The sequence below is a fragment of the Vulpes vulpes genome, chromosome 1, assembly GCF_048418805.1.
Source record: "Vulpes vulpes isolate BD-2025 chromosome 1, VulVul3, whole genome shotgun sequence".
Classification (NCBI taxonomy): Eukaryota; Metazoa; Chordata; class Mammalia; order Carnivora; family Canidae; genus Vulpes; species Vulpes vulpes.
The window spans coordinates 30,898,997-30,917,651 of NC_132780.1; the positions used below are offsets into that span (position 1 = coordinate 30,898,997).

The 18,655-nt window shown below is 43.6% G+C and overlaps 1 protein-coding gene across 6 annotated transcripts in view; it reads right to left on the reverse strand.

Moving 5' to 3' along the window:
* The window catches only part of LOC112922132 (SWI/SNF related BAF chromatin remodeling complex subunit ATPase 2), a 72,241-nt gene that overhangs the window by 11,231 nt on the left and 42,355 nt on the right, over positions 1-18,655 (reverse strand). For all 6 annotated transcript variants that reach the window (XM_072761781.1, XM_072761800.1, XM_072761807.1 and 3 more), the window contains exons 8-14: positions 17,532-17,705; positions 14,782-14,952; positions 6,682-6,735; positions 3,866-3,996; positions 3,581-3,638; positions 1,408-1,508; positions 90-237 (exon numbers count right to left, since the gene is read on the reverse strand). In XM_072761781.1, coding sequence (XP_072617882.1) covers positions 90-237; positions 1,408-1,508; positions 3,581-3,638; positions 3,866-3,996; positions 6,682-6,735; positions 14,782-14,952; positions 17,532-17,705 — 837 coding nt within the window. The remainder of the gene's footprint in view (positions 1-89; positions 238-1,407; positions 1,509-3,580; positions 3,639-3,865; positions 3,997-6,681; positions 6,736-14,781; positions 14,953-17,531; positions 17,706-18,655) is intronic.

The following is an 18,655-nucleotide window of genomic DNA, read 5'->3' on the forward strand; positions in this document are numbered from 1 at the left end:
TGCAAGACACACTTACACATGTGCAAGACACACATCACATTAGGTAAGGGGCCATGACCTGCCAACAAGGCACAAACCCCAACAATTACCTGATAATGCTTCAGGGTGCCGTTAATGAGGAGGGCAGACTGCTTCTCCACCCGCTCAGAGATGGCATGGGCCACCGTGTAGTAGGATTGAGAGCCTCTGGCACTATACTGCATGCTGTACTCATCGTCCACGTCCTGCTTAGCTGTCCTGAGACAGAGAAAGTGGAGAATCATCCATAGATCACATGGTGCATGAATGGCGAGCCTCACACAGCTGCAGTAAGTATGGTTTATTTATTACCTCCTTCATGTCTTCCAGTTAAAACACGTTATCGGTAACCCTCACAAGACAGAAGCAAGGTAGACATGAGCATCACCCCATTGTATGCACGTGGGAGAACTTCAGGCTCACAGGGGTCAATTAATTTGCCTGGGCCACGTAAAAGGTGGCAGAGTCAGGACCTGCATATGGGCCCGCGTGACCTCGAATGACCAATATTAGCATGAGCCGCATCCCTGCAGATGAACTCGCTGCCAGTGAGGCTGTCCTAGGGTCCCCAGATGCAAAGATAAATCCTATCCACAGAACACTGCCCAGAACTTTCCTGACACATGAGGGAAGGAGAAAGATGACCAGAAAGATAGGAAAGAGACAGGCCAGCTTCCCCTTCCTAAGCCTTGCTAAGGAGCTGGTGTTTTACTGCACAGGCAGGAAGAAGCCACTGGAAGGTTCTAAGCTTTCAGTGAAGGAGGACCAAGAAAATCAAATTTCCTTGTGTGGGGCCTGCAGCCCCAAAATAAAAGAAGAAAATATTACAATGCCTATTTCTGCTTTTTATCTTTTTTTAAATCTCATCACTTTAAAATGTTATCTCGGGATGCCTGGGTGGCTCAGCAGTTGAGCTTTTGCCTTTGGCTCAGGGGGTGATCCTGGGGTTCCGGGATTGAGTCCCACATTGGGCTCCCTGCATGGAGCCTGCTTCACCCTCTGCCTATGTCTCTGCCTCTCTCTCTCTCTGTGTCTCTCATGAATAAATAAATAGAAAATCTTAAAAAAAATTAAATAAAACAATTTAAAAAATAAAAATAAAATGTTCTCTTTTGCAATCATTTCCCCCAAGTTGTCATATTAGAGCTACACGAGCAAAGAGCTGACATGGAAGATGGCCGGGGGAAGAATGGAGCTGGCACTCAGATCTGGGAGGAGGATGGGGTGCTGAGGGGTTCTGAGGTACTGTGAGGATCACATGGTGGGGCGGGTACTGGCTGGCAACGCGGATCTGGGGGGAAGGGCATTTCTCATGGGTGCTCAGATAATCCTTCCAGATACTCATGACACACATTTTCACAAGGAGAAAGAAAACTGAGCAATACACACTCAATGATCTGCTTGGCATCCTTCTCAGAAACCTCTTCACTGTTTGGATCCAGAAGAATTTTCTCTTCTGTGTCCTGCCGACTGGACTCTTCTTCCTCGTCCTAGGGAGGGAATAAAAGACACGGGAAGGATTCCATTTCAACAAGGGAATCTCTATGACTGGCATCTTCTGAAAAGAGGATGAATGGTATTCAACTTCACAGAGTACATATGATTGAGGGAGGAAATAAATTTAACACCTACCTAACCCAGGCGATACGCCATTCCATTTCTATTTAAATCACTTAACAAGGGAACAGATCCTTCTGAGGATCTGTTAGGACCCTTGCTCCCAAGAATAAATATGTAAACGTCATGGCAGATGGATATTTATCAGTTTGGTTATCAAAGAGTCCTGCAGACCATATCTGCTCTCACCCAGAAACATTCTACAGCCTTCTCTCCAGTGCCAGACTTTAGAGGCTGACTACTGCCCTTCTCATAAAAATGTTCTCTGATAATGGCAGTGGGACTGGGATGCCTCCCATGCATTCAAGGTAGAGGGGCTGGAGCTTAAAAACCCACTGCTTTGTGTCTACTTCAATCACATATCTCTGAATATTTAGATTAAAACTGTCGATAACTTGGCAAAGGATTCATTACCTCCTCCTCTCACTGCATACTACATTCTGCTGATCTGTTTAAAAGCTTCGTTACAGCCATTATGTCCACAACCAACTGGTGTTGAAAGCTAAATCCTTCCAGATAATCCAGCAGAGTTTCTTTAAAAGTAGATTTCAAGAGAATTATGCTTCCCCATAACTCTTGAATGAGAAACTATGATGTGACATGATATTAATGCTAACAATCAAACCTATGACAACAGATCACTGAGATGCCTGGTGGGGGGCGGGGTGTTAGGTGAGGAATCAGTACAGCCCTGAGGAATGAAGAAGCTCTGAGCAGGGACATGACTCGCCAAGAGTGGTAGACTCGATATAGGCACTTGGGTTTGTAGACTCCCAGGTCAGAGTTCCTTCTATTCCAAGCCACCTCGAGCTGTCTCCTATTGTCAATCCTGGGCTGGCATCGGTGGGTTCAGCAGCCCCTCTGTCCCTCCCGGTCTCTTGGACTCAATGACAAGAATCTTCCAATGGACCCATTCATTCACGTAAATAAGAAACATTTTAAACATTGATTTTTGTCAGCTTCAAATACCTCAGGGCAAACATGGCCTGTAAGAAATAAACAGCATGCAACCTGAAGCAGTTGCCTTTTACTGGTATGCTTTCTTTTTGAACGTAACTTTTATTATTCCTTTTCTTTGTAAAAGTTAAACAAGTGTTTATGGTAGATTAACTTAGAAAAAAAAAGGAATAGAAGAAAACCAAAATTGTCTAAAATTCTGGTGAGCTATATGAGTGGCAGGGCTACTCTCTTTGAACCAAGATCCCTCTACACTGGTAAACAGAATTAATGACTACCCACTAACAATGCTCTTATAAAGGAGATAAAATCTTCTTTTAATCCCTCTGTTTGTAATTATTACACATTTCGTAGTTGATCCTAAAAAAAACCTTCACTGCTATTTCTTAAGTTCTGTTAAAGGCAGCCAAGATTACCATTTTAGGTTCTAGATACATTTAGGGACTGTTCCCTTTCCCTTCTAAGACACCGAGAGATGTGCTTCTCTTTGGGGAACGGGTATATCCAAGGAATTTAAACAAGAATCACATTTAAAGAGAAACTGAGAGGATTGATAACCTCATCAAACCAAGTGTGGGTTGCCCTTTCATCTAAGCTTCCAGACTTATAATTCTGAATAGATTCCTAGGCCTAAAGGACCCCAGAAACTTTTTGGGGGATCAGCCTCAGCATGAACCAGGTAAGGCAGGGTATCACCCTCCCAAGGGAACCTATCTCCAGTTCTCCCCAGAAGACCTTTCCACCACTTCCAGTATAATGCCAGCTTCTGTTTTCTTGGTTTTATCTAACTGTAGAATTTGCCAAGTTCCACCACTGACCAGGAGCCCCAGGTGGGGTCACTGCCTTGCTGAGCACCCACTGTCACAGCTGACACAGTGATGCATGCTGAGCTCCAGATGTCCCCCAAAGGGCAACCCTGGAGGACCAGTGATAGCCAGACACAGGTGCTTCCCACATACACTCCACATACATGCAGATGCCTACATACCTCCTCCTCGTAATCAGAATCGCTCTCCTCACTGTCGGATCGAGGTGCAACTTCGTAACTAAGGGAAAAGAAGTGGGAAGGAGAAGGGACTTAATTTTTGAAATTATAAGACAATATACACACACATGACCCAACTAGCATATTCTAGGTACAAATGATCAATGTAGGTAATAACTTTCAACTATTTCCATGAAGGTCATGCTGTTTCAGTGCCAAGATTTTACAGGGACCACAAAAAAATCGAAGAAGCCAAAAGACATCAATATTTCTGTGTTAATGCCATACCCAGGGTTCATTTCCAACCAGGCGTCCAACTGACTTGCTTTGGGTGCTTCTGGTCCAAACAGGACCTTGCCAGTTTCCGTGTGAGTCACTTTGACAGGCAGGTCACTCATCTGACTGCTTTCATCTATGGGCTAGAAAGGAGGAAAAAACAAAACAAAACACATATCACTGCTTAGTGTTAAAGACAGCCTCTCGATTCTGTTTCTCAGGCTTTTGGCTGCCCAGCATCTGAAACCTTTTTCCATGTTTGGAAAGTTCGCCACCTAAAGAGTCCTGGAAGGAGGTGGGAGGCCACTGCCTCCTACTAAAGGAACTGAAAGCCCCAGCCTCCCTTGCAGCAAGGGTGCCAGCACCGAGACCTCAGTGTGTCCACTGGACACACTCACCAAGGCTCTGAACTAGGAGCTAGAAGGTCAGGGAAGCCGGGAGCAACAGGCGTGCTGGAGGGAGGACAGAGCACACAGATGGGGTGTGCCAAGCTCCTGCTAATTCCCAGGGTCAGCCACGGCCTCGCTGACCAGCAGCACAGCAGAACACTGGCTGTGGCCTCAAAGCATGCTCTCCAGGCTCCCTGGAGATTCGATGGATTACCCAGGATCCTATTAATATTCTCCCTCCTGACTTAAATCTAGCAGAGTTTCATTTGTCAAGCCCCAAATAATACGCACCACCCCCCAACACCTATTGCAAAGTTGTGGTTTCTGAGAAAATGGGAAAAGAAAAAGGTATTGTAATTTGTGTCACCTCGTGAGTGGCCAGTATGAGCTTCTGTGGAACCACAGGGCCTGCTATCTAGCTCGGCCACTGGTACCTGGGCGTGTGATAAAGCCAAAAGCTCTGCTCATCTGAAACCAGGCGGATGGACTGAGACTGAGCTGAAATTCATTATTAGATGCTCCATGAAAAATAGCTCGCTCAGAAAATTAAGAGAATAAATGCAACTGCAGAGGCTGTGTTTAACCTACTTCAGAGAAGGGATTGTTTTAAAAGGCTTAAAAAAATGGAGTAATCCTATGCAAATGAACGCTACTGATTATATGGTGACTACACCTGTAGGACAGACCCCCAGGCAAGACCCTGGCATGGAAATGCTTGATTTGTGAGCAATCCAAGTTATCTATCTCCTTAAAAGTAATTATTAATTGGACTTAAATAAACATGATAAGAAACACAGGATACTACTGTAGCTTATCTTCCGTATTTTATAATAGGAAGCGACCAAGAAAAAAAGAAAGTTCTTTCTCCCTTCTCCTTCAACAGAACACTGTCAGAATAAAACAACAACAACAACAACAATATATTAGCGATTATCCGCCCAAAAAGGCTTTAAAAAAAGAAAAGGCCTACTCCAGACTGTCTTTTCTTTTTTCTTTGATGCGCGCTAAAGCAACAGAAGCAAACACCATTACTCTGCATGCGGGAGGCCTTCGTCGTTCAGGTGAAAGGGCGTCTATACACCCACGCGATAAAGAAGGAAATCTACCAGTAGCTATCACCTCCCTTGGAAAAGTCATATTCCATTATCTTGAACTATTATAACACAGTCTGTTTTATTGCTTATGTCATGCCTCAGAGAAAATCGGGAATCACTGTAGCTGGAATTAGAACTTTGGCAAAAGCACTGAACCAGCATGGCAGGGTGTAAGAACATTATTTCAAAACAAACTGAGCAAGATGTCCACTTTGCCAACTTCAGCAAACAGAATGCACATGTGTTAAGATTAAAAAAAAAAGAATAAGAAAAGAAAAAGAAAAAAAAAAGGTGCATGTCACACCCAGATCGGTGGCTAATTTTCCCAAAAGATAATAAGAGGTAGAAGCGCTGTGACACTAACAAGTTAAATCTCTCCCGTGTGCCTGTTAATTACAGACCCATGAGAGGCACGCTTAGGTAAGGCTGGGGGCTTTTACGAATTAGAGTTGTTTCTGAGTGCTCCAATATATAGTATTCTTCCCCCAGAACGGCCCACTGAGACTGTTGTACACATTAGACACTTCTCCTGATCCTTTCTTTCCTTGTGATGGATTACAGTGGTTAAGCAACATTTACTGTTCAAGAAGTTTCTGCACAGAATAGTGGTTTCGACCTTTTTTTACTGGGTCTAGGTTGTTCACATTCTCAGTATGCCTCACATGCACAGATTCTAGAAGAGTCCCCCAAGCAGATTTATCAGAATCTGTGAGAGGAGAAGGCTGTTTGAAACAAACGCCTTTCCACCCTGCTCAGAGGGGTATGCTTCCTCATGTGAATCCCTGAGCAGAGAACTTTTGAGTTTCTGGAGGAAATAAATCCAATATGTAATTGTGTTCTCATGACTCAGGAGAAGGTTCAAAATTCTTGGAAATCACATTTAGGAATGTGCTGATGAATCTACAAAGAGGAGCTCTATCGTCAGCCTATACAAAAATGTAAATATGTAAACTGTGTTTATGGAGTTTTATAATTTCAAATTAGTAATAGATTAAGGAAACTGGGTCATATCTGTATCATTGATGGGGAAAATGCAATTACAGAATCACTTAAGATTTTTGTACATTCTATGTATTCATAAACATATATGCGCACGGAAGATTCTGGAATCATACACAAGAAACTTAATATCAGTTGATTGGCAGTCTGAGATGGAAGGAGATTACTTTCCAGTATACCCCTTTTACACTCATCTAATTTCCTACTATGCTAATGTACTACTATTTTTACTTAGAAGTGAATAGCTGAGTAAAAATGAAGTTGGTATTCACAGAAAATGGTGCTGTAGGGCATGGCGGGGACTCATGATGCAGAACACAGCAGGAATGGGTGCAAAACCTCTCACCTCTCCATCTGGTCCCAGGGCAGACTCTCCTCCCTCGGCAATCTCTTCAGCCTTCTGCAAAACAATATCAGATGTTACATGTCAATCAAGATGGCTAAAGGAAGAGTTTTGTGGCCAACTCAGTGGCACAAAGAGCACTTGAACACTACCCGCCACTGTCATCTAACAGAGCTTAAGTATTGTTGCCTTTTATTTCTATTTCTCTTCACTGTCTGAGACAAGGTGCATCTTTTTACTGGCAACTTGCAGGGAGCTACTGAAAGCCAGCTGTGTTTCAAGACTGGCACACACCAAATGATTTGTGGATCACGCCTTCTAGGACCAAAGGACTGAAGACGTGAGAATATCAACGCTTGAGGTCAGCACGTGAGATGTCTTTCTCGTGTTTGGCACCAGGAAGACAAATCCTGACGTCACCAGCTCACAACCTTCTAATTCCCCTTAGCAGGTTTTCTAAAAATGTCTATCGCCAGTAAACTTGGAACCGCTCTCGGGTCATGAAAATACAGAATCATACAACATTCTGTGAGTTCTCTGAATGTTTTCCATTCTACCTAATTGGCTTTTCATACGACATGGTATTTCCACAGTGGGTAAGATGAGGAGATTTGTTGCAGATACTGTGATCTCATGAAAAATTCTACCATCTCCCATTTCCTAAATATTTCAATATCTTAGTCCATTAACCTCTATGTGCCTCAAAGACAGCCTAAATGAAAAGCTAAGATTATGTCACGTTTTGTACATACCCGAGAGAGTCTCATCTGCAATAAACACAAAAGATTCTCAAATTTCTTACATTTGTAACAACCCTCCTGACAAGTGAAATCTTTACCATCACCTTTACAGAATCCTTATTTTAAAGTTATTGCTGGAAAGCTACATATTCCTCTGTGTGAGGAGAGAAAAAAAAAAAAAGAAAACACAACTTTAGTCATTTCCTTTATCAAGACATTTAAGAAAATGAGCTTTCCTCCCCTGGGCTCTTTAGTTAATTAAAAATATATATAATGATACAGAATCGATATTAACTCTACTTTGTTTACTTAAGGCATCGATTATATAATACATTTTTGCTTTCCATGGAAATAACTCAATTGTCTCTTGACAAAACAGCTTTTATAGAAAATGTTCAAAGTCCACCCTTTGGTCTATGCTGAAGGAAGAGCAGTTCCCACAAATGTTTGAAATTTTTGAAGTTCTTTCAAATTTTTCTTACAAGAAATACATGTATATATATATATTTTGCCAAAGCACAAGGCATGAAAAAAATGTAGTGTTTCTACCAAAGAGTAGGAAATAAAATGCTCCCTTTGGTTATGATTTCCCCCCCAAATTTAATTTTCTATTTGTGCCACCCCAAAGTGAAAACGTTTACAAGCTCAAAAGGAGTGATCAGCATCGAAAAGCCCCCAGGCCCTAGGTCTAGGCTATGGATACAGAGAACAATAGCAGAAAAGCTCAGAAAAGAAATCAGCAGCCCCTAACAGTTCCATTTTTGGAATTCTCAGGCGACTATTTTAATTAATGGGAGAAAGTCAATTAATCCCGCCATTCTTTCCATACACATCAGAAATAAGCTACAAATTTGGCCAACAAAGAGAAGCAAATGAGACAATGAATAAGCCAATTTCCAATATCTAGCTAGTGGAACTGGATCACTGTCTCAATGAATAGTACGTTTAAAAGCTTGAAGGACCATAAATAATAGATTCGAAACCATTCTAAGGGATACTCGTCTATGACTATGCTACTGACTCGCTAGAGTGGCATCTAAAAACTGCCCCACAATCAGGCTCTTCCTTTACTTAAAAATCCTCTAAACTCATTTTAAAAATTCCATTCAGTATCAAATTCGAGAGGCAATGTAACATGAGATTTGAGAAACTTGGTTCTAGGATTAGACCACCAGTATTTGACCCCCAGCTCAGTGGCTAAGTACGAGAGACCTCAGCAGTGTCATCTTGAGCAAATCTCTGTATCTTGGTTCCTCCTTTCATAAAAAAAAGGGACAGGAACCGTCGCTCCCTACAAGGGAGAATCACGATCTAGTTCTGTGTGCACCATCCAAGGTTCCATGACATATACACAGCTAGCAGCAACCTCCACAACGTAAAAGATTCAATGATAGTCCGAGGCCTACCCCTTTCTGTCTGTGAGGCTGGCTCTAGCACTGGCCGGAGTCAGGGATTTCTGTTTTGTCATTGGTGTCCCCCATCTCCCCACCCCAGCACCTACAGGAGTCCTGGCGCATAAGTAAATATTTGGTGAATGAAGGAAATAAAGAAAGCATCAAGAACAATGCTTTTCACTTAGCACACACACAATGAGTCATCAGGATTGTAATTAGATGCCAATGTATCTGCAAGCCATAAAATAGTTAAGAAACACACACCCAATTCCTCACTGAGCCAGCTGACACTCTGGGACAGGTCTCTCAGGAGCCCTGAACTTACACCCAATCTTGCTGTTACTACAGGAGGTGGAAGCCAGGTGGCAGTCTACTCTGTGGCAAGAGACAACACGTTCTCCCATCATGCCTTGGATTCTTGCAGTGTGGTGACCATCTCTGGATCTCACATCACACTCGTGCTTTATCCTCGCTGCCCACTCCTCCCCAGAAAAGACAAAACAAAACAAAACAAAACAACCCACTGCAGTTCATCCATGAATCAGGAACTAAAGGGACCCTGTCCTGGCTTCTTCCTACCTGCAAAAAGTTGGCATTATGCTGCTGGAGGGAGGGAGGGAGGGAGGGAGGGAGGGAGGGAGGGAGGGAGGGAGGGAGGAATAGAATTCGCCTGCTGATGGAAGGGGAGAAGGAACACATTACTCATAACTGCAAACAACGTGACTTCCCAACTTCCAAGGCCAAGGGCAATTTAGAAATCTCACTCAGGAACGTTCACCAAGCCATGGGCACGGCTACCCATCTTCCTGGCAGAAGCTAAGACAATCAGCCTGACAGGGGAGAGAAGGCAGACGAACCCCTAGACGTGCAAACCCCGGGTCAGCCGAACCCAGGGGAATAAACCCCAATGCGGAGCCACTCAGATGACCAGAACACAGGACACAAACAGCCTCAGTCTGTAAAGAAACAGTGTCATACCAAATATTTTACGATTTTACCATTTATATTATAAAGTGAATGCATTTTTCCCCCTGACTCTATGCTGAAACAACATTCTAAAGTGCTGGCTTCTTAATGGCTCCTTCTGTTTCAGTGGAGATCCAGCTTCCAGAAACCACCCAGGTTCTTTTTACTGTCACTTAAGTGGACCTTTGAGTATGATCAGGCAATAAAAAATACCCAAGAATATCAAATTAACAGGCAGTTGCACATGACTATGGTCGCACCCTGCAGAGAAAGCCAATTCCAACATTTTTGACTCAAGTAACTGGTCGATCCAGTTAAGCAGGACTTTGATCCAAACTTCTGTTTTCACCCATTTTGATGCTGAACTAATCAAATGAATCTTATCTCAGTGGCATTGTGTTCGCCTACCTTTACCACAGTTCCTACGCTCAAAATGCCCAGAATTACCTTGGAGCCTTCCTTCCAGGGACTCCTGGGTGGCTCAGTCTGTTGAGTGTCTGACTCTTGGTTTTGGCTCAGGTCATGATCTCAGGGTCATGAGATCAAGTCTTGCATCAGGCTCTGCTCTCAGCACGCAGTCTGTTTGGGATTCTCTCCCTCTCCCTCTTTCCCTCCCTCTACTTGTATGCTCGCTCTCTTGCTCTCTCTCTAAAATAAATAAATAAATCTTTTGAAAAAAAAAAAAACCTTTCTTTCACCTGTGAAATTCTCCTTATAGGGGAAAATCCTCATCTTGGGGGGAAAATAGGAGAGAGAAAAGAATTGAGAAGAATTGGAGAGTAACCTGAATTTAAAAGAAATGTCTCTACCACATTTCTACTTTGTATCTCATGCTTTTTTTCACCAAAAATTGTACCAGGAGGTTTTTCTGATTTGTTGGTATCCAAAAATGATATAAAAAAACCCCACACATCCTACTACTATACTGACCAGTACAGTATGCTGTACCAGAAAGATTTCCTTCCCCTCCAAAATGTTCCAGTCCAGAGATTTGCTTTTAACAGTGTTTGCTGAGAAAGAGAATGAAATAACTTTCAGAAGGAAGAGCAAACACCACGATGCAAAAGATACTTGGCACAGCAGTCCTCCACGGATCCTCGATGGTTCCTGTTAGTGTCGTGAGTTTCCAAGAAATGTCACACATTCGTAACAAGGGTGTAGTTCTGTTGGTATACCCTGCATTGAAAGATCTGGAAGAGGGAATGAAACACTTATTTTCGGCCTGAAGTCAACAACTCAGGAGGAAGGACCTGTGAAGGGACTACCCTTCTTAGTTGGCTGGATGTGGGAGGTTGGGGCGTGGGGGAAGGGGTGAGGGTGGCTGGCCTGGGCTCCTCACTAGAGCTTAAGGAAAATCACCCTAGAGCCCTGCAAGGACTACCTTATTACTACCAGAACCCAATGCAAATTAGAAGCCCCACAATTATGAAATGTTCTTTGTGGGAACTAGCAAGGGAGGTAGGTGTAAGCAGAGTCTACCAAAAATTATAAATCCTTTTTTCCAACTGCATGTCTCAGTGGTCAAAGAACTTGTCACTGTCCTGAATGACATTCCACCCAATACTTAACTGATCCTAACTGGGGGTGGGGTTGGGGGGATAGCCATTTATTCTCTCAATATCACAGAGAACATACAACATGGGAGAAAATACCTTATTTTCAAAAGAAAAAAATACCTTATTTTCAAAAGAAAAAAAAAACCCTTATAACTACATTTCAACAATTGCTCTCCTACATTTATACCACAGAGTGGTTCGATAAAATAACTACTATTTACTGAGCACTTCCTGTGTGCCAGGGCACCTTCTACATGCTTTTTTTTTCTTTTTAAAGCTCTTATTTACTTATTCATGAGAGACACACAGAGAGGTAGAGATACAGGCAGAGGGAGAAGCAGCCTCCTTGTGGGGAGCCCGATGTGGGACTCGATCCCAGGACCCTGGGATCGCGTCCTAGGCCGAAGGCAGATGCTCAAACACTGAGCCAAAGGCTACATGCTTTAGATACACTTTTCCATGTAACCCCATCACCTTCTTAGGGATCCAGTGACTAAAGCACTAGGTAATAGATCTTTTAAGGAAATATTCTATAAGGGAATAAAAGCAGATTAGTATGATATGTTTTCTTATGCAGTTATTAGCTTACAAGTTGGCAGACTAGCATGACTTATTGGGCAATGGCCCAATTTTCTACGTTAGCATATTCAATCCTATTTGTACACACCCTGGTGGCTTTATGTCGCCTCATGCCCTCTTTTTATCCTGTAGTCACCCAGCAGATGTTAGAGAACAATCATGGCAGGGGATAGAGACCTCAAGGTCATGCTGAGTGCTCATCGGAGTATGTTAATCCCGTCACACTGCAAAGACCGGTTTCACATAATTAGATATTTCAATACTTTACAAATTATTCCTCCTCTAACACCTAGGTAGATACGTATAGCTCACTTCCTTTTCTTTCACTTCAAGGGCATGAGTGGAAGGCCAAGCTGAGAATGAGAAGTTCTGGAATGATTTATAAATGTATACTTCATAGCAGTGGCTCTAATGGTGAGAACAGAGGCGCAAACACAGTCATGGTAGGTTAAAGGAAACCCACTCTCCTGGTTACCAACAACAAGGAAACACAATACACTCTGGCAGAAAGAAAGAGGCCTTCTCCGTTACACCGGGGCAATATTTAAAAAAGAAAAAAAAATTAATCCTTTTCCAATTCAATCACAAGCTCAACCACACTTGTCTCTAACAGCGTAGACAGAGCCCCCCCCCCCCCCCATCCTAGCTGCCCTGTTGCTATAGCACGATGCTGTTAGTTCACTGGGTCAAGAAAAACAAAGGCTTCTTGATGCCTTACTTAATTAAAAACAAAAAACAAAAAACAAACAAAAAACGAAACCAGACTGCTAATAGGCACAGCTTAATATTCAGTTCCACGGGGGGAGCTGAAAGGGTCAGCACAGAATCTTTAGGCTTCTGGACACAGCCTTCCTCCCCAGCAGAGAAGCTGGAAGCAGCCACTCTCAATCATTCACTCTAATGGAGGGAAGAGCCACAGATAATCCAGACTGCCAAATAATCAGCTTTTGAAAGCCTCCGTTTCCTTTGCACATGAATAAAGGTGCATCTGGAATTAGGTAACTCGCTCTGAAACCAAGTCTCAGTGCCCTGTGAAAGAGACGGTTTTCAGGAAGGCCTGGGAAGGGGGCCTGGTTTCTTTTGTGTCCTTTCTTTATAACCCCGCATGTCCCAGTGAGATGGTCCCCGGAAAGAAGGGGCAGAGGGCTGATGAGAAAGTGACGATTCTGCACCTTCAATCACGTGGGATGTCCTGCAGGAGCCACCCAGAGGTTCCCACGGGGCAGATAGGGGTGGCTTTGGTCTGAATCATTCGTTTGGTAGGAAATCAGGCCCCCTCCCCAATTTGGCTCCCCGTCTTTCCTTCACAGAGTTTATGATTATATATTTAGGTGCGTATCTGACCAACGTCGGCCTGTCTCTCGCTCTCTGATGGAATTGAGAGACAGGGTAAGTATGCTTTTCCCCCAACATCGCCCTCTCTCTACCCCAGCATTCAGCAAGCTGCTTAGCTCACAGAAAGTGATCAGTTACTATTTGTCGGGCAAACGGAAAAAAGAGAAAGAATACGTGCTACCGGCACACGTGAAGGCAAGAGTGTGGAAGGAGAGAGCCAACCTAGAGATCACGTGCCGTTGGCAGCACCAGGAAAAATATTATGGCAGGTTCCGGCTTTGTACAGATGAACACAAAAATACAGGCATGATCACGATCACTCAATTATATATATATATATCTTTTCTTTGCCTACAATGATAGAACAATCTAATATCATGACAGGAATCTATTAATTATAAGCCAGAAGCACAAATCTGGGCCATTAGCTTTTAATATGCACCAAAAAAAATGTAGAAAGTGAACTTCAGTACGAAAAAAAACACCGACAGTGACGTTTTTTTGGGTTACCTCTGCAAAATCCCCCTTCCGATTAGGAAAAATGAAAAACGTCACTTCTTGGGGTCGCCTCATGGAATGTTACAGAATTCTGTTTGCCCGTGTGCTCTTCCCTGACTCTGAACACGTCCTCTTAAAAGTCAGAAATGGGGAGCTGGAATTCTGCAGTCTGTCATGCTACCTTGACAAGAAAATGAGGTATTTCTCACCGACAAAATGTCTAAATCCAAGCCCTGAGTCATCATCCCTTGCTCAGCTTCACCATGCAGGAAGCTATCTTATACCAGAGGAGTCAGGTGCAAGGAAGGCGCCTTCTCCATCATTTATTCCTCCTCCTTAATTACGAAGCAGGTATGAGAATTCAGGAGCCATGAAATTAATTATTTTTTGCAAAAAACATTTTGTTCAGTTATTCAGTGCAGAGAATACACGATTAAATGCCACCCATCTTCCATCCCCACCACCTTGACGAAGACTTCCTGTTTCCTGCGGGCATGTGCTGCCCAGGGCCAGTCAGGCTCTGCCAGGAAGACCCAATACAAACCAAGAACGAAACCTCCAGACCACTCGAACTTCAAAGAGGCTCCACCTTCACAGGTCTGTCTACACAGGCAGTTCACCCTTGCATGGCCATATGATGGCCAGAGAGCACAGCATCTAAATATCACCCTTTCCTTTGCATGCTAATGAGGTGATACTCTACTTAAGCAAACACTTCTGTAGGCCCACATTTTTCCTCCTTCTATTGACCATGTACACTTAATTTTGAAACACGGTGTGAAATAAGGAGAATACGCACTGAACTGTTGCAGTTTGGTACTTGGCACCCATTGCACGCCCACCTCCAACATCCTGCCTGGTGTGCCTGGTCACCTCCCTCACGCCGTGCCCAGGTGCACAAGCATTTTTTGCAACTCAGTTGTCTGAAACTTCCACCAGGGCAGTGAGGAGCATGTACTAAAGAACCTTCAACTGGCCCCTGATCACATGCAACCCACCCCCCACTGACTTGGCCGCTGCCACCAGCGCGCTCACCTTCTTCCTCCTCCTTCTCTTCTTCTTCTCTTTGGCTGCTTGGGCTTGCTTGTGCTCCCAAACCAGGTTGGTCAGGTTGGCCACATACTCGTCAGTCTGCTGCAGAAGGTAAGCCAAACGCCTGTCTTTCTTTTGATCGATCAGTTTCCTGTAGCCCTCTTCATCTTCAGCCTAGTAAGGAAAGAAGGACATGATTGGAGCACAATGAAGATCGGCTGGTAACTCCACTTTCCACTCATCACTCTCCATCACGGTCTGAACTTTGACTGGTGGTGAATGCAGCAAACCAAATGATCCAGGCTGCGTGAGTTACCATGCACCATCGGGGACGTGGATGTGCCCGGGGGCATGATGCCTGAGTCCCAGGACACAAGACCACACTTATTTTCCTGGTATGGGCGAGTACTTTGAGTCAGCTCTTTGTTCTCCTAGATTTCTTTGCTTATTAATTGTTAAAATTTGTTAAAATTAATTGTTAAAGTTAATTAACAATTTGTTACAATTGTTAATTAACAAATTAACAATTTGTTAAAATTGTTAAAAATTGTTAAAATTTGACAATTCAACATTCAAAGTGTATCCTCGACTTTGTGGCATGCAAATTTTTAAGAACAACCCATAGCAGGGAGAAGAGTATAGTCTCTCATATAACCAACACCAGGCTACTGCAACTAATTCATGATGACTCCCATCTCATGGCTACCTTTCCCACAACTTCTCTTCCTAATCCCAAACTGGACTATCCTGCAGCAAATTCCAGATATAATGTTGTTTCATTCAGAAACATTTCAGTAAGCACTTTTTAAAAAAGATTTTATTTATTTGAGACAGAGCGAGAGAGCAGGAGTGCGGAGGAGAGGCAGAAGCAGAATCTTCACTGAGCAGGGAGCCCGATGTGGGGCTTGATCCCAGGACTCCAGGATCATGACCTTTGGAGGCAGACACTCAACCCACTGAGCCATCCAGGCGCCCTTCAATAATCATTTCTAAAGGCAAAAACTCAAATGGACTTTGACTGTAATAAGTGTAACTTCTGATATATGGAAGCATTACAAACATTGCAGTTGATGGAAAATGTCAAATTTGGGGGGATTTTTGTCACAGACCAGCACAGCACAGAGGGCCTAGGTGACTGCAGACAAGGCATTTAGCACCTGGAGTCTGATGCTGCTAAGCAATAAAACAGATCCAGCAATTTCCACCTCTACCTCCCATTAAGCAACATTATGAGGTTAAATGCAATAAAAACTCTGACGTACTCTGAGCCATTTCAAGAGAAATCTGTTTTACACATCCCAATAAAAGGACATCTCAAAATATTTTCCTTGTGTGACGCAGGATAAAAGGGACATGTCACAAAATCCTCAAGAGACAAGTGCACTGCAGAAATGCTGAGGATCTTCAGTCCTGGGGTGTCACTTCGGCGTATGCCCGAGTGACAGCAGTTTCATCACCCAGTCTGGCTGCTGTCTGCCCCGTGCATGAGCCTGAACCTCAAATGCTATTATAACTCTAATTGCATTTGGTTATGGTTGATCTCACTTGAAGAAAGAGTGATAAAAAACTTCAGTTTCTCTGTTATCTGTATATTCCATCATTTAATTGCAAAAATTAATGATTTGCAAATGCCTAATCATTAGTGTCAAGCCAATCTGTTACTGAAGTTCTAATATAGTTTCACTCCAGTTGAATCAGACAAATTTGACTGCTTGCTGCTCAGATCACTATGAAATGGCCTCCCTAGCTAGTTAGAAATCTAGCGGACAGTCCTCTCCTTTCCCCCACTCCACCAAAAAAAAAGGAGGGGGACATGGAAGTGGGTGGTGAGATTTAGTAGCACCTGGATGCAGAGACTTTTAAAACACAGTGTTTACTCTCCAGAATCCAAAAAAGGTAATGAACACAAAATGCCAACCATAATCCCATCAAGGAAGACAGCATCACTTGAAATGCTAAGGCTAACGATTTCATCTCCATCCCATACTCCGGCATTATGTCCGATAGAATGTGCAGTATCCCCTCATTATAGATCACACACACTTTTCTGAAATCCACGGTGTGCTCTGGGGTCCAGTTCCAAAAATGAATGGTCAATAAAGCTGGATACCCAGGCCAACGATGTAATCCAATCCCTTCTGTATTTAACTGTCCATTAAGAAAATAACAGCACAAATGTAATGATCCACGAATAGCCTTTGACAATAAAACAGCCATAACTGAAAAAGTAACATTTCAAAATTAACTTAAAAATCACTTTTTACTCTGTTAGGAAGAATTTTCTACCACTAAAAAAAAAAAAAAAAAAAAAAAAGATAAGCACCAGAGGCTTCAAAAAACAGGCCTTCTTTGAGTCTAAGACACAACTTCATGACACACTCAAAACAACCTGTGTCATTAGTCTCAAAGAGGCAATATTTTAAAAAGAACGACCATATCCATCCTTCCAGATTTGTTTGGTAAGCCTCCTACAAACTGTACCTGCCTTGATGTAAGAAGCTATCCCCTGCATGGCAAGGCTACCCCAGGATACAGAGATATTATACACTCATCAGCTGTGGCCATGGATTTGCGGCATGCGTTGTCGAGGAAGGAGAAGGTGCTTTCACTCCATTCACATTTAGTTCCAAGGGACGTGTTCATGTATCTGATAAGCTGCTTTTACCCACTCTTGCTATGGTGTATTTAACACCCACAATACGGGTGTATGCAAGGACCCCACGGGCCTGGGTCCCCGCAGGCAAGCCCCTTACCATCAGTCTGCGCATTCTCTCCTTCTCGATTCGCTCTGTCTCTTTTTTCTGCTCTCTCTCAGTGTTGGCGTGCCAAGTTGCCACCGCTTTGGACAGCTTCTGGATCTTCCCAGCCACAGACCGATGGTACTCCTTGAAATCCTTTGCATGTTGCAAAATGCTGTTCAGGTATTCCTACAGGACCCAAAGGGAGAAGGAAAAGGACGCTTAAAGTCTATCTCCCAATGTCATCTGAGATTTCAGTGCAGAGGATATGCTCAGTGAGCACTTCACAACAGTGGAAGACTAGAATCTTCTGTGAGGCAGGTGCCCTGCTATGTCTCCTGGTAGCTGAGCTGTGGGCTCTGGGGCTGGTGGGAAGAGGCGCCAGCTTGTGGAAGAGAAGCGTCTAGGACCATGGATATGGTCTCGTGAAAAAAAGCAAAACCAAGGATTAACAGAAGCCCACAAAATGGCGAGGACAAAATTTAAAGCAAATCACCCTTGAATCAACCCGAGGGAAGCAGATATTTCTAGTGAGAGCCAGGTTATAAAAGTAATGCCTCTTCTGCTCTGACTTAAATGCCTTAGCCCCGAAATTTGAAATCAGGTGCGGGAGGGGCAGCTAAAATCACTGCACAGAGTTTGGACTGACTTTTTAAATAAAGGCGAGGAAATGCGAACCAACGAAAACCTGACATTTTTCAAAATAAAACTGAAGCCGGGGCACTAAATTAAGCCCAGGAAAACAAACAAAATTTGTAGGACTGCAATGCAAAAATCAAATCCTACATCAAACTATTTCCAAACCCCTAGAAGAGGATGTTTTAAAATATCTGTCCCTATGAAACCTCCAAGTGGGCCCTTGAAAAGCCCAGGAGACTGTATTTATATTTGCTATAAGAACTACTGGTTTTGCTCTCCTCTTGCCTCTTCCAAGTGCCCGCTCCTCGGGATTTTGCCCCAGGCAGCCCACCCTTGCCCATCCAGCGGGGCACCAGCCAGGGGGATGAGGAGGGAGACACCTGCCTGGAATGCAGAAAGCAGGGTCCTCCAGCAGCCCGGCCGGGCCTCCCTGCACCTTACATGGGGCGGCTGGACCGTGGGAGCTCCGGGGGACCTTTCTGCTCTGGGATGTGCCCACT